Source organism: Mizuhopecten yessoensis, unplaced genomic scaffold, assembly GCF_002113885.1.
Source record: "Mizuhopecten yessoensis strain PY_sf001 unplaced genomic scaffold, ASM211388v2 scaffold6913, whole genome shotgun sequence".
Classification (NCBI taxonomy): domain Eukaryota; kingdom Metazoa; phylum Mollusca; class Bivalvia; order Pectinida; family Pectinidae; genus Mizuhopecten; species Mizuhopecten yessoensis.
Window position 1 is genome coordinate 31626 of NW_018406787.1, and position 25458 is coordinate 57083.

The 25458-nt window shown below is 36.1% G+C and overlaps 1 protein-coding gene across 13 annotated transcripts in view; it reads left to right on the forward strand.

Annotated features, from left to right (window-relative positions):
• Positions 1-25458, forward strand: part of LOC110452837 (inositol hexakisphosphate kinase 1-like) — a 34072-nt gene that overhangs the window by 1030 nt on the left and 7584 nt on the right. The window contains exons 1-3 of one of the 13 annotated variants that reach the window (XM_021501538.1): positions 1762-1786; positions 21505-21638; positions 24768-25036. In XM_021501538.1, coding sequence (XP_021357213.1) covers positions 24829-25036 — 208 coding nt within the window. In that variant the 5' untranslated portion in view covers positions 1762-1786; positions 21505-21638; positions 24768-24828. Of the gene's footprint in view, positions 1-1709; positions 1787-9620; positions 9709-11876; positions 11936-15717; positions 15942-15967; positions 16109-20236; positions 20376-21504; positions 21639-23624; positions 24053-24767; positions 25037-25458 lie in introns of those variants that run through there. The other 12 variants (XM_021501540.1, XM_021501541.1, XM_021501539.1 and 9 more) reach the window with 12 other exon arrangements.

Genomic DNA, 25458 nt, shown 5'->3' on the forward strand with positions numbered 1-25458 from the left:
ATTGTTGTTTTATAGATTATACAAAAGCGTTTGATTTTATTAACAGACAGAATTTGTGGTATAAAATGATCAAAGAAGGTGTAAAAGGTAAACTTCTTAAAGTGATCAGATCATTATATAAAAGTGTGAAATGTTGTTTTAAATATAATGTAGTCCGAATTATTTTCATATGAAAAAAGTCGATAAAACGTCAGAATAATTCGGACTAAATATAATGGTACTCTCTCAGATTTTTTTTATATTGATAACGGATTATTTCAGGGGGAAATATTATCACCCCTTTTGTTTGCTATATATGTAAATGATTGTGAAATGCAGTTTTTATCTTATAATTGTCCATCTATTGAAATACAGGATATCAATATGTTTTTACTAATGTATGCAGATGATATGGTGATTATTTCTGAAACACCAGTGGGTTTGCAAACAATGTTAGACTCTCTTGCAAATTATACCAAAAACTGGGATTTGACCGTAAATACTGGGAAAACAAAAATTGTCGTGTTTAGAAATGGAGGGAAATTAAGGGGAAATGAAATATGGTTTTACGAAGGAAATAAATTGGATAATATTTATTCGGTAAAAGCAAGATACAGGTACAAATATCACATATGATCACAGATTTCAATTGCATAATAATCACAGATTTATCACAGTATTTAGCTTATCACATCAAAGTTAATATCACAAATTTTGGAGCACTATAATTACAATGTATCTGTTTGACTAAGCTTTAACCTAGGATATCCCATGAAAGCTGGGTGGCAGCTTATTTCCAATGGGGTCCTCTAGTATAGATCTTAATTACTTAGATAACAAAAGGTCCTAAGGATTTGACCTTATAATATGAATATAAGATGGTATAATTTCTCGTAATAATATATATATGAATAGAATAAGTTGTAATTGGTCAAATATGATGATGATATATTATTTCATCAAAATAAGATGTTATTTTATTTGACGGTATAAGATGGAGTTGTCATTAGCAAATATGATTTCCTTCTGACAATATATATATGTGGGGCTATGCATGCTGTTGTTTCCACTTGTAATATTAAAATATCAGTTATATGTATCACTGTACATATCATAATGCAAGGATGTTGTGGATCAATTAAATTACCTTGGTGTACTATTGAATTTTAACGGAAAATTTAGACAAACTCAAAAGCAAGTCGCTGACCAGGGGAGAAAAGCTTTGTCTGCATTATTAAATGTTTGCAAGAAAAATGATTTTAACATAGAAACTCAATTGTCTGTTTTTGATACTTATGTAAATAGTGTTTTAAGTTATGGAACAGAAGTATGGGGCTTCCATACCGCACCAGATATCGAAAAATTGCATGTGAGATTCTGTAAACAAATATTAGGATTACATAAAAATAACTAGTAATGTTATGGTGTATTATGAACTTGAAAGATATCCCATGAAAATAGTTAGAAAATTACGAATATTCAAATATTGGATAAAACTGAGAAATGTAGGAAATTGTATTCTAAGGTCATGCTATGATGATATGCTTTGTAATAATGACATTTGGTTAATGCAAAACAAGAATTATACAGAATTGGTCTTGGAAATGTGTGGGAATCCTCCAGTTTAGATAATAATTAATCATCACTCCAAATTCTTTTTAAAAATGAATTTTGGAGTGATGATTACCCCCTAAACGGCCTCAAAATAGTGAAAATACAGCTTCCGGTATAACAATATCAACTTCCGGTTAGTCAGTAGTCGATGAAGATGTGTTTCACTGGCAACCACTTTTGCTCCTTCTGACAGGTAAGCGCACCATGACATATTCTTATAATCACATTTTGATAAAGAGGGAATGTGTTATCGATAATTTTTTGAATGAACGGTCATAACACCTTTTTTTCTGCCCATTTTCATCATGTTGTTTGCCCAACCGTGCGTTGCAGTATTGATCTACGACACACCATGGACAGATGAAAGCACTAATAGTGGATTTTGCTTGTGACGTGCCGTTAAAGACAACATCGTGACTTATCTTGGTATTAAGATAGTGACGAGATTTATTTCTTTGGAGTGAGCATTAAGTTTCATTCCTATATACATGTACCCTCCATGTATCATATTTCTGTCATTTCATTATGTGCAGAAACCTACAATGTACTGATGTATGAACAAATTAACTTGGTCAGATATGGCAGATTACGTAATTCACATCCAGCGGTATGTATCCTGATGATCACGAATCTATCATAAAATCCCATTCAAGTGTAATTACCATTGTTCATCTTGCGTTTTTCTTGTAGATCAAGGAGGCCCTATCAAATAATTTGAATAACATTTTAAATGGGAGTAATGTTAACATCATAAGATCTACTTACAACTTGATTACATGGGTTACAAAACAATACTTTAATTAACTTGATGCTTCCCAAATTGATATGGTTTTGACAGTGTTCACTTTGTATTTAAAATATACAACCAAAGGTGTTTGAAATTCTGACTGAAAATTGAGTTAAAAATCGCATATAAAAAATAAGGGTACAACTGTACTTTTTATAGTAATACCCTTATTTTTTATGATTTTTATCTCAATTTACAGTCAGGATTTCAAACACCTTTGATATAACGATTTAATATGTTGTAGATCTATATGGAATGTTTCTAACAGTTTTTGAGAAAGATTGTGTTGGAGATATATAGGTTTCTGGCTGCCCTGGTACGTTTTGGTGGTTTATTCAGATTTTTAAAAATTCTAATTTTGTTTCTAAACAAATATAAAAATGGGAGAGAAGAGCCAACACTGGTCCAATATAAGGGTAGGGACCTTAACTGTTAAGTAGTGTACATGTGTTTGAATTGCTGGAAAAAGGATACAAATTGGTTTGCAGGGTGTCCCCACTATAGTTTTGATGAATATATATAGTAGATGAGACTGTCTTCAATGTTTGCTACCATAGCTTCACAAGATCATTAAATATAAGTAGGTGAAAGACTTCATTCCTTGTATACTGGTAATTTTGTTTGTTAAGATCCTGTACACATATGTATTAGCAGGTTGTACTTTGACCCAACAGTCCTTAAACAGATTTTGGAGATTTGGTTCAATTTGGAGTAATTATCAATTCATGAAATACCTTCAAAGTTGATGTTATTTATCATGAAAAGCTCATTTTAGACAATTTGTAATCACCATTATCCAATCATGATTTATTTTTTATTTTATGTTAATAATTAAGCCCCCCCCCATTGATTCTGCTTAAACATAAAAAAACAAGACTGTTAAAAATTACTACATGTATTTGGCTGCAATTAGTAGAATTATGCCCATTAATACTTTACAGTATCCACTCAGTATCTCCTGTTATCTTTATTGAGTAATTAACTGAAAACTTTGTAAGAAAGTTAATTGCTTATAATTAGTATCCACCATATTCCATAAAGGCTTTGATAAATGTAGAAGATTGGATTATGTACTGTTTGCCTTCATACTCTATAACAAGTTAAATTACCATGAAAGCTTGAACAACTTTGATAAAACCATTATTATCCAATTGTAGTTAATCATGTATAATGGAGTTACAAGTTTTTCCTCTTGGTTCCAGTACATGTGAATTGATGTTGTATTGCAACCATTCCTCTACGAGTTACATAATACTAATAGCCTCCAAATACAGTATGTCATTTATTTTCAAGAACTTCATACTATGTAGCAGGTGTTAGTCATATGTACAGCTTCATCCTAGCATTGTTGTTGAACAGCAGTATACTTTTTATATCCCCTTATAACTTCGGACACCATCCACCTATATTCTGGGGCGATTTAGTTATATATTTTTTGGAGTAAAAAAACACAATAGTTGATGACAAGTAGATTGGTGACCTGTGTGTGATGACATCAATGATATATAAATAATATATATTATCTCAGGTAGATGTAAATGTAATCCACTCATTGTTAGTATATATATACAAGCATGGGTTCTAAAGCAACACAAATTCCAAGGGCATATTAGTTAGCAAGACTACATGAAATGAGCAATCTTCTGACCAATTTCAGCTTATGGCATAGTGTTTTCCGTCCAGCTGGCTTCAACTGACTTCTTGAAATGACTTCTTTTCAATAGCCAATAGGCCTAGGATGATGGTATTTGGCAGATATAGCAAGCTTTGATGAAGGGCCACCAAGTTTGTTCAATTAAATGACCTTGACCCACTTTGAAGGTCACTGGGATCAAAGATTCTTTTGAATAACCAAAGAGCTCATAATGATGATATCTGGCCAGTAGCATGCTAGGATGAAGGGCTAGCTACCAAGTCTGTTCCAATGAATTACTTTGACCCATTTTCAAGGTCATGAAGGTCAATTTTAAATAGTAATACTTGGCTAGTAGCATATGCTGGGATGACCTTAACGATCTTCACCAACTTTCATGGTCACAGGCATCAAATGTTTAAAAAGCCCAATTTTTTCATAAACAAAAGGCTTTCATTTAGGTGGGTGTTATTTGATTCGTTGTTTAATTTAGCTCATTTTCATAAGTTCTTTGGTCCACGTCAAAGGTTTTTGGTGTGAGATTGATTAATAGCAGGTGAGCGATTTAGGCCCATTGGGCCTTCTGTAATATCAGCTTTTTTTTCCAGATTGGGAAAATGGTTTAGATGGAGAAAAATAGGTCAGAGAGTTTAAGGGGTCTAATGTTGAGTGTTTTCCATAAGCAATTGGCCTTGTAGGACCCTCTAGATGGCTATAGAAAAGCTCTGTCTAGATACAGATGATAGATGTACATACATGATGTATCAAATCTATAGATTTAACAACTATTACCAATGCAAAATTATTTTAAAGAGTAACAACTAAAAACATTTAAACATGCATTTTGTTTTTACTTTTACAGTATATGTATAAACATATATATCTCAGTGAGGTTTCAGTTTTTAACTTGTTCAACCCTATGTTACCGTCCCATGGTGTGAGTTGTTTGTCAATAAATAAACACTGTGTACCATAGAACCTTACTGCCCTAGGCCAGCTGTCTACATGTAAATGATTATACAATAAAGACCTGTATTTTAAATGAACTCTGCATATGAATGCATACACATTTTGTGCAATATTAGATATTTCCATTGTCAGTAAGAACAACATATTAAAACAAGTATGAGTACAACGTCGCACGCTGGTTTATGGTAATTATGACTGTATAACAAAGTAAGGTCTTAACCTTAAAATGAACATGTATTTACTTAAGCCAACCAATGAATACTTCAATGTCACACATCAAACCTACTATGTCATGTATGATATTCCTGCATGCTTGTACATGTATGAAGTGAGGAAGTGTACAGTGAATATTAAAAGCTTTAATGATTATATAATCTGACATATTTTACAGCCCCACCTCACCGAAGTATACTTTTAGAAAACTAATCAACCGTAATAAGAATGTGGTTTCATATTTAAATTAAATTACAAAAGAGTTTCAGATGCAGATGTAAACAATTAACATGCTGTAACAATTGATATTCTGAAGTGTTATTCAATGTCGCCACACATGTACATTATGGTGTATTTAGGTAGGGCAACACACAAATTTAGATGCTTGCTACATTTTGTTTCACAGATTGCAACATTTAGATATTTGAATTTTGATGATGTAAATTTGGATTCACTAAAATGCCAAAATTGATTCCTGCAAAAAGAACTACATAAATACTACATGAATACGATATACACTATTCAGTGGTTATACATGTACAGATCTCCTTAGATAACTTTACATACAAACTGGCATTCTCAGTCAGTTGTGTAATGACTGTTGATGAGAATGTATGTTAATGAAAAACCATAATGGATACTCTACATTATTGTTTCACAGCTGAGGAATATTTTTAGACTTTGGGTAAAAATCAAGATTCATTGCTTGTTAACTAGATGTGTCCATGATTGTGGAAGAATAGGAAAGGTGTTTTCTGTGGTTTGTAATCCAATTCTGAAACTAAACTGGAACTTAAATAAGATTATTTGTGGAGAACCCTAGTTGTTGTTACTGGTTTAACACATTTGGTGAAGATCAGAGCATTACTGTGGCATTGATGTTATGTCCCTAATATACATTTTATATTGGACATGCGACAAAACGTCTCCTCTTTTCACTCTGTGTGTGGCACCATGCTACTCAGCACATCATGTATTTCAATTACAGGTGTGAGTAGCGAGGTTTTAACATTGTTTGTGTACATCCTCACACCTGGAATCATTTCATCTAATGATTTAAGAATACTTCTTGGTCAGCACGTGCACTAACTAAAAAGTATTAGGAGACATCTCCCTGAAACTTTTCAGGTGTCTTCTTCATTATAATTATCTACACTGCATGTGTATGGAAAATAAGTGTGTTGCTGATGTTTGGGGATTGTGGATCAATTAAAGGGTATTGATTCATAAATGCTAACTGTCTGTGTGTAGATTATATTTGTATTGCTGCTAAAATTTTGTGTACTTTGTATCTTTTTTTACTGTAATAACATTGTCAAAACTCAACAGATCTGAAATCAATCAATATTTTTGAACAAGTGGACAAGTCCTTCTGTTTTCAATAATAGTATCAGAATATGTTTACTATTTAAAAAATTATTTTACTATTAGTGTATTGTGTTCGAAAATGCTTTTGTTTAATCATACCTGTTAAAAAGATAAGATCAAACAGTGTTCAGAAAAAAAATATAATAGATTACATATATATATAAACTTTATTTATTTTACAACAATTATGAAACAAGTTATTTCAACTTATATTAATCACTCTTGTTGGCCCGGATGTCAGCGCGTGGGGGGGTCTTAGTGTGGGAGGAAACCGGAGTACCCGGAGAAAACCCACGTGATCGGGCAGGTGACCCCAACCTTTTCACCTCCGATCGGGGAATCAAACCCCGGCCGCCTTGGTGAAAGGCAAGTGCGCTATCCAATGCACCACCCGACCACCCAACATAGATTACATATTTATAATGCAGTAATGAAGATAAATAACAGACTAAAAACCCTCAGTTCTTTTATACAGTGTACATATGCAGACTAATACGTTTTGATAATGATATGTGACTTGCCTTAGATGTTTCCTGAAACAATAGTATTTAATACACATGATATGTGGGTCATTTATTATAATAACCATTCGTGTATTAGGTAATATATATATATTTCTTACAACCGTTGACAAATGTGGAAACACTGTTAAATATAGAGGTTCAGAGTTGGGAAACCATGGTTAGTTTAAACAAATGTTTTAAAATTAAAACAATGCAATTTTGTAGTTGTGAAATGCACTGAGTTATTATAGATTACCCATGTTGAGAGTTGTGAACACTTTTTATTACACCATGGCCAGTTAAGAATTGTGAACCACACACTTTATTATACAGATCAGAAGTTATGAAGCACACTGTGTAATTGAAGAGGTTGTGAGTTGTGAAACACTATTTACACATGTATAGTGTTGTGAAAAGTACACTGTTACACAGGTCGAGAGTTGTGAAACACGTGCACTGTTACACTGGTTGAGAGTTGTGAAACACTGTTACACAGGTTGAGAGTTGTGAAACACGTGCACTGTTACACAGGTTGAGAGTTCTGAAACACTGTTACACAGGTTGAAAGTTGTGAAACACTTATAATTACACAGGTTGATAGGTGTGAAACACTATTACACAGGTTGATAGTTGTGAAATATGTATACTGTTACATAGGTTGATAGTTGTGAAATATGTATACTGTTACATAGGTTGATAGTTGTGAAATATGTATACTGTTACACAGGCTGAGAGTTGTGAAACACAACAGTATTATACAGGTTGAGTGTTGTGAAACACTATTACACAGGTTGATAGGTGTGAAACACTATTACACAGGTTGATAGTTGTGAAATATGTAGACTGTTACACAGGCTGAGAGTTGTGAAACACTACAGTATTATACAGGTTGAGTGTTGTGAAACACTATTACACAGGTTGATAGTTGTGAAATATGTATACTGTTACACAGGTTGATAGTTGTGAAATATGTATACTGTTACATAGGTTGATAGTTGTGAAATATGTATACTGTTACATAGGTTGATAGTTGTGAAATATGTATACTGTTACACAGGTTTATAGTTGTGAAATATGTATACTGTTACACAGGTTTATAGTTGTGAAATATGTATACTGTTACACAGGTTGATAGTTGTGAAATATGTATACTGTTACATAGGTTGATAGTTGTGAAATATGTATACTGTTACATAGGTTGATAGTTGTGAAATATGTATACTGTTACACAGGTTGAGAGTTGTGAAACACTATTACACACGTTGATAGTTGTGAAATATGTATACTGTTACACAGGCTGAGAGTTGTGAAACACTACAGTATTATACAGGGTGAGTGTTGTGAAACACTATTACACAGGTTGATAGGTGTGAAACACTATTACACAGGTTGATAGTTGTGAAAAACTATTACACAGGTTGATAGTTGTGAAACACTATTACACGTACAGGTTGAGGGTTGTAAACCAGCTAGTGTAAGACAGGTTGTAAGTTATTAAATACTGTAACACAGGTTGAGAGTTGTGAAACACTATTACACAGGTTGATAGTTGTGAAATATGTAGACTGTTACACAGGCTGAGAGTTGTGAAACACTACAGTATTATACAGGTTGAGTGTTGTGAAACACTATTACACGTACAGGTTGACAGTTGTAAAACAGCTAGTGTAAGACAGGTTGTAAGTTGTGAAACACTGTTACACAGGTTGAGAGTTGTGAAACACGTGCACTGTTACACAGGTTGAGAGTTCTGAAACACTGTTACACAGGTTGAGAGTTGTGAAACACGTGCACTGTTACACAGGTTGAGAGTTCTGAAACACTGTTACACAGGTTGAGAGTTGTGAAACACTATTACACAGGTTGATAGTTGTGAAACACTATTACACGTACAGGTTGAGAGTTGTAAACCAGCTAGTGTAAGACAGGTTGTAAGTTATTAAATACTGTAACACAGGTTGAGAGTTGTGAAACACTATTACACGTACAGGTTGAGAGTTGTAAAACAGCTAGTGTAAGACAGGTTGTAAGTTGTTAAATAATGTAACACAGGTTGAGAGTTGTGAAACACTGTTACACAGGTTGAGAGTTGTGAAACACTTAGACAAGTTGATAGTTGTGAAACACTGTTAAATATAAATAAGTTGAGAGTACGGAAACTGCTAGTGTTTATTTTACAGATTGTGAATTGTGAAGCATACTCTGTTATACAGGAGGAGAGTTATTTATTGCACAAGTTGAAAGCTGTGAAGCATGTTTCTTACAGAAGTAGATAGTGGTGAAACATCATTATCAGATCACTGAATCACAAAAATATATATAGTTAATTAGGGTGTGGGTGTGTCAATGAGCGGGAGTATGTACTGGTAATGATATATACAAATACTGCTAGGCCTGGTTTCAATAGATACACTTGTAAAGGTTACATCCTGATCATAGTTACAGAGGTGATTGTAAGCAGGATGGAAAGGAAAGTCATCTTAGATATGTGGACAAGATGTAACGAGGTCACAATAGTTACTTCAGTGTGTTCTTTGATGGTTGAATGAGTGTATGTATATCTGCCACACTAAATGTGAGTAACATCCAGCAGATCTACCATTGATACTGGAATAGACCTATACACAGAAATAAGGCTGAAGGTATGTACATAGTAGTTATATATAAGTGGGACAGCTGATTTCTACAGAGGAAACCAATTTAGCTACATTTAACCTATTTCATGGTAATTATATACAAGATGTCCATGCTGCAGGCTCAACCTGTAGCTACTGTACAGTAAATTCGTGTTGCGTATTAACTAATTGCTGTTTTGACATTACCATTTTATTGATTATTTTTCTGATTTGATGTTGATATTGAAAATTTCTTGTGCATTGAACAGATGAATTGTTCTGGGAAACCTGTTTGAAATACATGTAATACCTCGGCAATCTCTTTTAGCTCGCCTGGCCTAAATTTAAGGACCATGTGATCTTAAACTGTACGTGGTATGACATCCTTTGTTAATCTGTCCATCATCATTTCCCTTGTCCAGATCACTGAAGGGAATATGTCTGAATGTGTCCTATACCCTCTCTAGGCCAAAGAAGTTAAATAGTTTACAAACGAAGGATGAGGTCAGAGAGGCAGGGCTAAAAACAGGATCTAAAGTCATGTGAATTAGACACTGTCAAAGATACGGTACAAGTCTCAAGTGTTAAAATGTGTGACAGATCAGTTTTCTGTGATATCCCATAATACAAGCAAATAATATGGAAGAGCACTCAAGTTTGTAAGAAGTTTAATCAAGTTACTTTTAATATAATGATAACGCTTTATCCTTAACTTTCATTTGAACTTCCTGGGAGTTAAACTTTAAAGACCTCCTGAAGTAGGGTCTGGTGATTTTGATTTTTATTGGCAAGGAACAACTCTGTTCTAGGGGAAATAAAACTTGTATAAATGCCATTCCTGCTGACAGAGTGGAAGTGCCCAAGAAAGGAAATAATTGCCACATTCATCTTTAAAAGACTAATCCTGTAGTATAATTGAAGGAATTCTGACTTGATTGGTATGAAGTATAAAGAGTATACTCCCCTACCCACCTTATGTTGATCTGAATAATGCTGTTGTGGTTCTGAACAAGTGCTGTTATTACACTCTCACATATAGTAATTGATTTGTCTGTTTATTTATGCATGCTTTAGAAGTAAAACACTTGTTTACAAGTAATTTTATGAACACTGCAACAGAATTAGTCATCTTTACCACTATAGGTAGCATTGAACTCTACTAAATATAGGATTTTATTGGTCATTAGTGAAAGTTAAAGGGTCCAACCCTTCCCCCTCCATGCCTTATCCTTTCATTGTCATTACCAAGTGACTGTGCTATTTTTAATGGGTCGATAATAAATCTGACGAGTGTAACAATTAAGACTCAAGTTAGTGGAAGCATTTCAACTCCTTTTAATTACTTCATATAGCAAAAGAAACATATGAGCGATAGTACAGTCCCTATAGGCCTCTTGTTATGTTAACTTCCTGTGGTGTGAGTGACAGTCCCTATAGGCCTCTTGTTATGTTAACTTCCTGTGGTGTGAGTGACATTCCCTATATGCCTATTGTTATGTTAACTTCCTTTGATGTGAGTGACAGTGATGTGAGTGAGTCCCTACAGGCCTCTTGTTATGTTAACTATCTGTGGTGGGAGTGACAGTTCCTATAGGCATATTGTTATGTTAACTTCCAGTGGTGGGAGTGACAGTCCCTAAGGCCTCTTGTTATGTTAACTTTCTGTGGTGTGAGTGATAGTCCCTATAGGCTTCTTGTTATGTTAACTTCCAGTGGTGGGAGTTACAGTCCCTATAGGCCTATTATGTTAACTTCCAGTGGTGGGAGTGACACTTCCTATAGGCCTATTGTTATGTTAACTTCCAGTGGTGGGAGTGACCAGTCCCTATAGGCCTCTTGTTATGTTAATTACTTACTGTGGTGTGAGTGACAGTCCCTATAGGCCTCTTGTTATGTTAACTTCCAGTGGTGGGAGTGACAGTCTCTATAGGCCTCTTGTTATGTTAACTTCCACTGGTGGGAGTGACAGTCTCTATAGGCCTATTGTTATGTTAACTTCCAGTGGTGGGAGTGACAGCCCCTATAGGCCTCTTGTTTTGTTAACCTCCAGTGGTGGGAGTGACAGTCCCTATAGGCCTCTTGTTATGTTAATTACTTACTGTGGTGTGAGTGACAGTCCTCATAGGCCTCTTGTTATGTTAACTTCCTGTGGTAGGAGTGACATGTGCAGTGTTTATTAATATGTATATATATATATGCGCCCTGTCTGTTTAAGACTGGCACTGTTCCTGTTTCCTGTTCTAGTGTAGATTGGGTATGTAAATCATTAACTTATCTCACATACATAGATCATGCATGTTGACAATGATATATACACCTGGAATGGCACTAGAGATATTGTACACTTGTACATTACTGTACATTTCGGTCTGAAGTCCTTTGGGGACAGAATTATGTTTATTGAATTCTGATGATCATATAATTGTTAACATGTCAAGCTAAACCAAAAATTGGAAAAAATAGCCTGCAAAGTTTTTTTCAGTAACATGACGAATATACATAACATTTATTGAACTATTGTAAAGCATCTGGTTATGAGAACTGATATACTGTGTATGTCTAGTCATAAAGCTGTTCATTGGAAAAATGCACTAAATAAAGCATCAAATGGTGTTTCAGTGGTATCACTGCTTTTCAAACCAGCATTTCTAGCATCATTAAATGAATGAACTCTCAGCATTTATAAGGGTAAATTCATTTTACACCAGATGGTTATTATGGTATTGCTTTGAAGTTATTTTAACTTTGATAATTTAATAGATTATTATCACAGTATTCCTTCTGAAGTTAAAATGAAACAAAGCAGTCCTTCCTACATTACCAATGTGGATGTATGTAAGAAATATAATCTAATTTTGATCGCAGGATATAATATGGTATACCGTATGATGTGTACATTCTGTAGGATATTGGTATATATGGGGATGGTGTGTACTGACTTTAACAGATGCTGATGTATCCGTGTTAGATGACAGGCCTCTCAGTTTAAAACTTAATTATAACTCTTCTGTACTGTACTGAATACGTACCCAAACTGTAGACTGTCTGGGGCCACTTAGTGCGTTTTTGGTACATGTATATGTACACTTACTATAAATTATTCACATATACCATCTTTAATACCAGGAAGGACATGTAAACCTTCTCATCAGTATACTGAGTACTATAAAAAAAACTGACATATCCTGACTGGCCTGTACTCATACTGATGATGGGATAGATGAGTAATCTCCCCTTACATGTCCAAGTCATGTTCTCGTGCAGACTTTACATGTATGTGTAGACTTAGACTCTGGTGTAGTGAAGGATTCAGGTACCACTGCTGTCTCAGCTACTTTGATCGAGATTTGTTTAACTACAAGATAGTTATACTGGAACTGTGCATCTACTGTAGAATGATCAAAAGAATGAAACGATTAAATATGAACAAAATCATATCAGGGATAAGTAATTATAAAATTGTATAAGTAGTACATATTCTTAACATATAGTACCTGTGGTAGATATGAAATCATGTTTCACCACTTACTTCAAAATATGTTTGGACTTTTATAAATAATTGTCACAAAACAAGGTTTACAAGTTATCATTCTTCTAACCTTATCACTTTTAAAAAAAATATATGAAAAAACATGATAATGCTGGTAGGTGTTCTGGGTCAATTAATTACAGGGAGTGGTGTCATCATGTGGGGAATATATTCCTTTTGACTTTCACAGTTTATAAACAGATAGCGTGTTTGTTTATAGTATATTATCGATATGTACATCCACGTATGGTATACCTATTACTGCTCAAGAGGTTCATTCAACATTGCAGAGACTGAGGCATCATCTTCTACAAGTAGGTAGGCTCAAGTTAGCTTATAGCATTTGTTAAGAATTCTTCTTGTGTCCAGTATCATACATCTGTATCTTCTTTACAGAAATATTTATCAATATAGTGTAAATTTCTGTACCTTCATGCTTGTTCCGCATTAATGTTTGATGATAATCATTAAAAGCGTGATTGTGTGTTGGGGCTCATGATCATTACTCAAACCTTTTCTTAGACCTATATCAACAATCAAAGTGCGGGTCCAGAGATCGGTGAAGGAGGCCTAGGGGAGATCTCCTCCAATGGTAAATAAGGAAAGTAGAGGGCTTCCTCTAGAAGTGTATGCCATACTCAATATACTCCAGTATCAAGTATTCTGTGGTTGTACTACATCAGGCATAACAGTTCTGCAATGGTATTCTTGTATGCCATGTAATTCCTACAAAGAAAACTGCAGTCATATAACAGTACAGGCTCTTATAGGTCAAGGGTATGATAAACTGTGGTACATTTTCTGTGTGTAACCACATTTCTTTATTCCGTGGCACAGTTTCGGGACCTTTTTGTACTGTCTGGTAAAAAAGTGTTGGTTCAGCATCAGTGCATAACCTTCAAGCTTGTAGTAATGTTATCCATCAGATCTAGACTAGTTCACAGGATACAGCCCTACACTGCCGGTCATTCAGAGGAGGATACAGCCCTACACTGCCGGTCAGTCAGAGGAGGATACAGTCTCTGTATAGTGTTGGGGGAGGAAACATGTGAAGTATTTGGTATGTACAGTAAAAAACACGTTCACTGTACCTGGCCAGGTTTATAAATAATAAGACCTTATAAAACTTAAATTGTAGTTCATTTATATTATACCTTTATTGAAAGCAATCATCATGAGAAATATATAAATCACATAGTTTCCACACTGACCATAGGCATGTATTCAGATATCTTTCGACTCTGGTATCAGGTGACGGTGACAAATGAAGTCAATAACTTATTATCTCAAACTTGGCATAATACTTCCCTATCAGGTTGTGCCCTTTTGCGTGTCGTCAAATTTGTACAAAAGTTATGCCCCTTTTAATATAATTTCCGTCCAGAATATCATGTCAAACGTATCTAATACATAGGGGTACTGAATTAGAAATTTTATCAATTATCTTCCCCTCCTCGTCACAGCACAGTGGTTTGTCCTACTCATTCCATAGTACTGCACTGATTTTAATGATACTTGCAATTGGTACACATGAACCCAGGTATACAGCTTGGAATTACCTCCCCAATTTACTGACACAGCATAGCAGTTTAGTCCAGTCAATGACTATAAAGTGTCTGTAAAATCAGCAAGTTACACTTAGTTATCCCTCTAAATCATGTATGTAAATCATGTATGAATTTATTTATGAATTAAGTATTTTTTTCTGGATAAAATACAGTTAGATAGGAAGGTATCTCTTCAACTGCTCTTTTATCTTATTTGTAACACAGAATTTGATGTGGACAATTAATCTATATTATCACCAAGGGCTGCCTGAATATATATACAACTATTTAATTGTACAATTATTTTATAACTCTGTTTTCAGAAGTCAGCACAACTTGCTCCACTAGTGTTAAACCCGCTCCTGCCAGGATGCAAGGTTACAAATACATGTAACATCAATGGCCTTAATTAGAACTTGGTGCTGACCAGGGCTATAGTTTTACTGAGGAGGTCACCATCCTATCTGATAATCTGATTCTATATGTGACTGGAGTGTTCTTGTTCACATGCCCTATGGTGTGAAGCTCAAAAGACGTAGCTATATAGCTACATCCCAGTTCCAGTTGTATCACCTATATGAAACACCTGTTTTATTTACATTTATATTATTCGGTCATCGTTTGATCTTTGATTTGTAGACAACATAGGGATATTTGGTGAATGTCGGTCTAGGCTGGTTTATCTATGTAGGTAGACATGGATGATACTGGTAGGAACCGGTACAAATGTATCATTGATGGTAGTCTTGAAGAAATCAGTGTGAGATAGTGTGGCAATGTGTTGTTACAGTCTTAGAAACATGACCTTTTCTTCGTGTCAACTGTTTACACATGGTCCATACATGTATGTATGTACTAGATGTACTGCGTATATATATATGAAGCACACCAGCTGACAATTAAGCTCCAGCAGATTTCCATAATGACATATATATGACTGTGTTTATCACCTGGTGGTTATTTATACTTACAGGTGTAAACACATTTCATTTTATTCAGCATAGAAAGGAAGTTGACTGTGGTTTCTCAGATGTAAACATCCTTTTCGGCTCGTTATTTAATGGATATACTGCAAACGTATGATGAAGTATAGATCTATACAATTCTAACCACACCCGAGGCAGGTAATTGGCTGGAGAATGTGATAATTTGCACCATGGAAAATGCATGTGACAGTAATTAAGGTAAACCATGCATGTGACGTCCTAGATTTACCTGTACAGACACAGTGTTATAGGGTGGGCTGGAAGTCCTGGTATATAGCCTTAAAGTGATGCCTGTACAGTGTGTGATCAGACTTTTGGTCAGTAATAGAGGCCAGACCAAGAAGGATATGATCTGATCTGTGGAGATAGATGTTTATAGTTATAATCTATAATTATTGTACAGAAAACATTATGATGGAATCAAAGTCCTGGTGACCATATATAGCCTTGTAGAACTGGTTGGTAATTATAAGCAGGTGATTGATTGGCCAGTTATAGGAAAGAGATACTTGTTGTGTAAGGAAGGACTGTTCACTATATATATTGAGGTACCTGTTGTATCAGGAAGGACTGGCCACTATAGAGGTACCTGTTGTATCTGGAAGGACAGTTCACTATAGAGGTACCTGTTGTATCAGGAAGGACAGGCCACTATAGAAGTAACTGTTGTATCAGGAAGGACAGGTCACGATAGAGATACCTGTTGTATCTGGAAGTACAGGCCACTATATATAGAGATACCTGTTGTATCAGGAAGGACAGGTCACTATAGAGATACCTGTTGTATCAGGAAGGACAGGCCACTATAGAGGTAACTGTTGTATCAGGAAGGACAGGTCACTATTGAGGTAACTGTTGTATTAGGAAGGACAGGTCACTAAAGAGATCCCTGTTGTATCAGGAAGGACAGGCCACTATAGAGGTACCTGTTGTATCTGGAAGGACAGGTCACTATAGAGATACCTGTTGTATCTGGAAGTACAGGCCACTATATATAGAGATACCTGTTGTATCAGGAAGGACAGGTCACTATATAGATACCTGTTGTATCTGGAAGGACAGGTCACTATAGAGATGCCTGTTGTATCTGGAAGTACAGGCCACTATATATAGAGATACCTGTTGTATAAGGAAGGACAGGTCACTATAGAGATACCTGTTGTATCTGGAAGGACAGGCTACTATAGAGGTGCCTGTTGTATCTGGAAGGACAGGTCACTATAGAGATACCTGTTGTTTCTGGAAGTACAGGCCACTATATATAGAGATACCTGTTGTATAAGGAAGGACAGGTCACTATAGAGATACCTGTTGTACCAGGAAGGACAGGTCACTATAGAGATACCTGTTGTTTCTGGAAGTACAGGCCACTATATATAGAGATACCTGTTGTATAAGGAAGGACAGGTCACTATAGAGATACCTGTTGTATCAGGAAGGACAGGTCACTATAGAGATACCTGTTGTATCTGGAAGGACAGGCCACTATAGAGGTACCTGTTAATGTATCTAGAAGGACAGGTCACTATATATAGAGATACCTGTTGTATCAGGAAGGACAGGTCACTATAGAGATACCTGTTTTATCTGGAAGGACAGGCCACTATAGGGATAACTGTTGTATCAGAAAACACAGGTCTCTATTGAGGTAACTGTTGTATTTGGAAGGACAGGTCACTATAGAGATACCTGTTGTATCAGAAAGGACAGGTCACTATAGAGGTACCTGTTGTATCAGGAAGGACAGCTGGTCTCTATATAGATACCTGTTGTATCAGGAAAGACAGCTGGTCACTATATAGATACCTGTTGTATCAGGAAAGACAGCTGGTCACTATATAGATACCTGTTGTATCTGGAAGGACAGGCCACTATAGCGATACCTGTTGTATCTGGAAGGACAGGCCACTATAGAGGTACCTGTTGTATCTGGAAGGACAGGCCACTATAGCGATACCTGTTGTATCTGGAAGGACAGGCCACTATAGAGATAACTGTTGTATCAGAAAACACAGGTCTCTATTGAGGTAACTGTTGTATTTGGAAGGACAGGTCACTATAGAGATACCTGTTGTATCAGGAAGGACAGGTCGCTATTGAGGTAACTGTGGTATTTGGAAGGACAGGTCACCATTGAGGTAACTGTTGTATTTGGAAGGACAGGTCACTCTAGAGGTACCTGTTAATGTATCTGGAAGGAGAGGTCACTATATATAGAGGTCCCTGTTGTATCTGGAAGTACAGGTCACTATATATAGAGGTACCTGTTAATGTATCTAGAAGGACAGGTCACTTTAGAGGTACCTGTTGTATATGGAAGGACAGGCCACCTTAGAGAAACTTGTTGTATCAGGAAGGACAGGTCACCATTGAGGTAACTGTTGTATAAGTAAGGACAGGCCACTATAGAGATACCTGTTGTATCAGAAAGGACAGGTCACTATAGAGGTACCTGTTAATGTATCTGGAAGGACAGGTCACTATATATAGAGGTACCTGTTGTATCTGGAAGGACAGGTCACTATAGAGATACCTGTTGTATCAGGAAACACAGGTCACTATTGAGGTATACGTAACTGTTGTATAAGTGAGGACAGGCCACTATAGAGATACCTGTTGTATCAGAAAGGACAGGTCACTATAGAGGTACCTGTTAATGTATCTGGAAGGCCAGGTCACTATATATAGAGGTAGCTGTTGTATCTGGAAGGACAGGTCACTATAGAGGTACCTGTTGTATTAGGAAGGACTGGCCACTATAGAGATACCTGTTGTATCAGGAAGGACAGGTCACTATAGAGGTACCTGTTGTATTAGGAAGGATTGGCCACTATAGAGATACCTGTTGTATCTGGAAGGACAGGTCACTATAGAGATTCCTGTTGTATCTGGAAGGACAGGCCACCTTAGAGAAACTTGTTGTATCAGGAAGGCCAGGTCACTATAGAGTACCTGTTGTATCTGGAAGGACAGGTCACTTTAGAGGTACCTGTTGTATTAGGAAGGACTGGCCACTATAGAGATACCTGTTGAATTAGGAAGGACAGGTCACTATAGAGGTACCTGTTGTATTAGGAAGGACTGGCCACTATAGAGGTACCTGTTGTATCTGGAAGGACAGGTCACTATTGAGGTACCTGTTGTATCAGGAAGGGCAGGTCACTATAGAGATACCTGTTGTATCTGGAAACACAGGTCACTATTGAGGTAACTGTTGTATTAGGAAGGACAGGTCACTATAGAGATACCTGTTGTATCTGGAAGGACAGGTCACTATTGAGGTACCTGTTGTATTAGGAAGGACAGGTCACTATAAAGATACCTGTTGTATCAGGAAGGACAGGTCACTATAGAGATAACTGTTGTATCAGGAAGGACAGGTCACTATTGAGGTACCTGTTGTATTAGGAAGGACAGGTCACTATTGAGGTACCTGTTGTATTAGGAAGGACAGGTCACTATAGAGATACCTGTTGTATCTGGAAGGACTGGCCACTATATATAGAGATACCTGTTGTATCAGGAAGGACAGGTCACTATAGAGATACCTGTTGTATCTGGAAGGACAGGTCACTATATATAGAGGTACCTGTTGTATCAGGAAGGACAAGTCACTATTGAGGTACCTGTTGTATCAGGAAGGATAGGTCACTATAGAGATACCTGTTGTATCAGGAAGGACAGGTCACTTTAGAGATACCTGTTGTATCAGAAAGGACAGGCCACTATAGAGATACCTGTCGTATCAGGAAGGACAGGCCACTATAGAGATACCTGTTGTATCAGGAAGGACAGCTGGTCACTATATAGATACCTGTTGTATCAGGAAGGACAGGCCACTTTAGAGATACCTGTTGTATCAGAAAGGACAGGCCACTATAGAGATACCTGTCGTATCAGGAAGGACAGGCCACTATAGAGATACCTGTTGTATCAGAAAGGACAGGCCACTATAGAGATACCTGTAGTATCAGTAAGGACTGGCCACTATAGAGATAACTGTTGTATCAGGAATTAAGGACAGGCCACTATAGAGATATGTGTTGTATCAGGGAGGACAGGTCACTATAGAGGTACTTGTTGTCTGAGAAGGACTGGCCACTATAGAGATACCTGTTGGGCCAGGTTGGACTTGACACTATTGAGGTACCTGTTGGGCCAGGTTGGACTAATTGACACTATAGAGGTACCTGTTTAGTCAGGTAATTAAGACTGGTAACTGTAAAGGTTTCATGTCAGGTATAGAATTGTAATGTAATAATGCTAGAACTGGTAATGTACCAAGCTGCTGGTCTCTGTGACTTGGCTAGCGCTGAAGCTTTAGTCTAACAAACCTAAGTAGGTATTTTGTATTGATTTGGAGCCTTTCATCCAGGTATATACTTGCCAGGTCATTGATCTGCGCTTGGTAAACATCTGTCATTTATGTAGTTTACACTTAATGGATATACATATTCATATTGTCAGTAAGACCTGCACTCGCCCTACATGGGCATACATCTGTGCAATGATGCACTATATATTTACCTGTACAGATGGATTAGTGTTGTGTCGGAAATTTTACCTGTCTCACCATATCTATAACACTTTATGCTGCTTAGAAGTTACAGATATTGAATCTCATACTTAAGGGTAAGCATGAATGATAGATTTGTTTCAGTTAGAAAAAAAGGTTCTTGGAGCTCCAGTAGGTAGTACTACAGTAGGTTTGCTACATGTACATGGTCTATTCCTATTGACTGTGATGTAGATTTATATAACAGTTATGTTAGCCTGTTAGTATAGGGACACAGTGCTTATCTATACATGTCAATACTGTACTATTGGTAAGTGAATAAAATATTCAGGTTCTTAAAATTCTTTGTACATGTGCTATGACTTTACTGATGATTGTTGCTATTCAAAATTACAAGGTCACTTCATTTTTGAATACTTCCATATATTTATTACCATACGTCAGCTTGAATTTGCAAAAAGATGTATAAGTACTTTCTTTATAAACATCATGTGAAAATGTAGTTGAGTTTTATATATTTAGACACAATAATATAATTATGTCAAATTAAACAAATTGTAGAGATACGATAGTGTACCAATTTGATAATAGAACAATGTATGGTTAAATTAAATAACCAAAATAACTATGGTTGGGGCTGATTTTAGATTTTAGAGACACGGATACCTGAAAGCTTACCTGATATATTTATATTTACAATTAGGAGAATTTAGACTACCCTGTTACTTATTTATCAAAACAGAACAGAGAAAGTACAAAAAGGTCTACCCAGGTACATAATGTATCTTTGAATCAGACCTTATCCCACCTGCACTAAGATACAGTACTGCCAGTACACTAAGGCACTGGGTGTAATACCTGGCAATAACACTACCTCTTCGTCTTCCACAGGGCTTAACGCTGATCACAAGTATAAGGAAAATGGTTATCACAAGTGTAATGTGTGTAGTCCTAGGATTTTCTGAAGTGCATGTTTATTGTAGATGACTTGATGTTATATATAGGGATGAGTGATCACTACACGATACTTCTGTACACAATGGTCCGCCCCCAACATACCTCCCGTTGTAATTACACATCAGTGCTTCCCAGTACTAAAGGAGAATTTAAAGGTTACCACCAGTTCAGGTGCTTGTTATTCAGGCACAAGTGAAGAAACATGTGACCTTATTTTTTCACTATTTAGGTGTGTCTGTTTATTGTGTAATAAGAAAAGTTATTTAAGTTTTCACACTGACATTTTAGTGCTAATAAAGATTGCAAAGTGTGACAGAAACTCTGAAGGCATCCGTAACAGATGGAACCACACCTGATATTGTAGCTGAGGTAGAATTAAGTATGTAAGCTGGCTTTGTTTGAAAAATCATAATGTGGACAAGGTTGGTAACATTTCAACATATTTCTCTTGTTTAATTTTTAGGATGTTATGAATTGTGTAATGTGTATATGAGTCTGTTCAGAACTTAAATCATTCTTGAACTTTGTGAAAAGCATACTGTTGATACATGTAGGTAGATCACTCTAGATCTCGACACAAAATCTGTAGCTGTGACTATAGATTAAGACTTATTTATGTAATATGTTCATAGACAGGTACATGTATCTATTTCCGACACAATAATTTGGCATACTTGGGAACCTAATAAAATGACAATCTTTATTTTATAGAATAAAACACTAACAATTTATATAGCTATTGTATTTACTCACCCTCTAAACTGTATTAAATCAGAGTTTATGGTAAATTTCATTCCTCTGGTATATTGCTTGATCTGCCAATCATTTAAAAAAAAAATCATATAGCTCGTAAGTGCGATATGCATATACAGTCCAACCTGTATTAAGAGACCACCCTAGGGAATTTCAAAAAGTGGTCTCTTAATGCAGGTCCATTTCACTAATAGAATCTACAACCCTCTGGATGATATTCTGTATTGTCTTACCCTTGGCAAAGCCTGGCTAAGACAATCAAGAATATCATCCCTCTGGTTGGAGATTTCCCTGACACACCGTTAAGGTACAGGATTATTTTTTTCTCCCATCCTGTTTCACGCACAAATCCGCTGACAAGCGGTGATTGCATGAAAAATAAGCGTAGAGTGCATATTTTTTCCAGTAAATCCAGAGTTGTCTTCCATGGTCTGCTACTGTTGACGTGATGTCCATGCATTGATGACATGACGTCATACTATTGTAATGACTAAGATCGCACTATTTTGCAGGAGGCTATAGCTATCTCCCCCCTACGGGGTGACAAGCTGATCTTTTGTGGCTTAAAAGGGAGACACACCTTGAAGGGTAGGAGAAAATGAAATAACAACAATGGAAAACATTAATGGTGGTCTCGTAAACACAGGTGGTCTCTTTATGGAGGTGGTCACATTAGCAGGTTTGACTATTTAAGGAACACTTGATTGGTGCCAATGAACCATTACATAGTACATATTTTAGAGATAAGTAATGACAAAGTTTTCCAGATAAGTAATGACAAAGTTTTCCATTGCCACAGAGTGTTTGTTTTATTAGATAAAAGGTAAAAAACTAAGGCACTTTTTTCCTGCCTTTTTATCGTCTCATATCTGGTGACAAGGTTACAACATCTGGCACAATACACACTAGGTAAATATTATGTTGGCTGAAGTGTTTATTATAATTTACCTAAACATTTAATTTGAAAACTAAATTGCTTGCACCTAGAAAGTTATCAGTTCGACAAAATTGAAATAATGTTTTGATCATGGTCATTGGATAGAAAAATAAGGAGTTTATTATATCATACATTGAGAGTTTATGAGGTAGTCACCATATGAGACATAGCCGAGTGAATGAAGCAGAATCGAGGCGCAACAGGTTACTGATTCCACGTGTGTCAATAGGACTAATACTGAAGCTGAGTTGTGTATCTCTATGGATGCATGAGTTAATGGGATTCGGTTGCAGCAGTGATTGTAAAATATACAGAATTTATTGCGTAAGTTTATAAGGTTGGCAATAATATATTCTTCATTCTGTAATGTTTGCTATCATTAGCGTTTGATGTTTTGGCCAGTAGGTGTTGATCTGTGCACTTTAATGTTAACCCATAAATAGGAGAAGTTGGATCAGTTATTGGTCCAGTTTTCTTGCCAATTTTCAACAATAAAAACTTGAATAATTGTTTGATTTCTTTGTGAGAAAGACATAATGCAACATAGAAATGTATCTATAGGAAATTAAAGTCTGTAAACTGGATCAGACAGTATCAAATTTAAAGCTGTAAGGACATATAAAAATGAGACATAGGTGATATGATACAATGGCTCTGGTCATAACAGGTATATTGTTGGCTGAATGTCATCAGGAACAATTTCGATATAGATACCTTATAGCACTCTTCAGTGTGAGATTGAATGTATAAGTTATGCCCCTACATGGTGTCCATGCAGTTCCATTCCGATGTATTTTCATGATCATGACTCTACGAGTTCATTTCTTAACATATATCAAAGTTTATACAAAGGTCGTGTAAGAAAATACCATCCAAGAATTGGTATTTCAGGATCCAAAGGTCAACACCAAGGTCACTGTTATCTTTTAAAGGTCAACCACAAGAATTGGGCCCAGGGAACAATCATGTCCTACAACTGGTTCTAGTTTTATCCATGCTCAGAATTTCCTGGCTCAAACGCAACCCTTAGAGCTGCCGATCCATGTTTGTTGAAAAGCCTTCCTTCCAAGTTACTTTTGTTTGACTCTTTCTGTACCGCAAATCCGGTTTGGATTCCGTACCGGTTGTCCTTGCTAGGCTTACTAGGTAACCATGAACAAATACTGTTATTTTTTTGCAGCATAATGACTAACTCGCAGCTGATTGTGACAGAGAAATCAACATTTGTCCGGCAACTAACCATACGATTCTGTGTATTTTAACCAGCATTGTAGTGCAGGTTCCCATTGGGGATTGTTTATGGCTACAAAGTCATTATTTTTTTTTCTACATACAAGTAGATTTTATACAGACTTATATAAAGATATTCATAATTACTTCCAAGTCTTCATAAATATGTGATGATGAATTTACGAGTGTTTGTATCGAATCAACTTGTCGCCATATTGTTTATATTTAAGACACCTAACGCAAACATCTTGCAGCAAATTCGAAAACAATAGATCACATAATGGAAAATGCTCTGCACCTATAAAAATATTTCTTTTCAACTGATGGGTGCTGATTTTAGCGACAATTTATTGGATTACGCGACTTTCATTACTATAACCAGCTAAACATAAGACATGTAACATCAAAATTTATTGTCGTGTGGACAAGACAACAGGGGTGAGACAGACTATTTTTTTGTCGTCTTTACAGGACAAGGTTGACCAGGATGACATATTGTTGTCGCGTGCACACGACAACGGTACGGAAAGAGTTAATTCATGCTTCTGGCTTAAGCTTGCTTTCATGTGATTTCAGTGCATGCTTGGATACTAAGTCAGTGTGTTGTTAATGATACATTACTATATTATAGAGTGTGGAACCCTCCTAATGGTACAGCCGAGAGATTCTAATCCCACACTGCCTAGCCAATAATGCCGGAGGCAGGTGCAGTCATGATGGACACAGAGCCAGGTGACTGTGAACCTGTCCAGCTACAACCGTTTATCCACCAGGTGGGAGGCCACACTAGCATGCTACGATTCAACGACGACACACTCTGCAAGCCACTAATCGCACGTGAACAGGTCTTCTACCAGGCCATTCCATGTGGTCTAAAGCAGTTCACTCCCCAGTACAGAGGTAGGTAGCAAAGTCACAGGTGTAATACGAACAATTTATCTGCAATAACCTTTTGACTTTTAACATATATATCAGGTAGACATTTAAATTCTAACATAAATCAATCTCTTTACAAAACTGAAAAATATTAGCAAAGATATAAACTGGAAATTATTTCTATATGTTGTTTTGTTATACCAAATGAAATCAATTTGAAGTCAATATCTTGTATATTACATGCATATATATGTAAACTCTGTATTGATATTGTACGTTCTAGAAATGTTATTGCCAATTCTGTTTTATTGATTTCAAAATATGTTATATAAACTTCCCATAAAAATAGTGAAAGATAACTTGCTTTAATGACATGTCATAAAATCCATATTCTGTACACATATTAGCCCTCATTTATTTACATGTCACCCTGGCAGTGTATACAC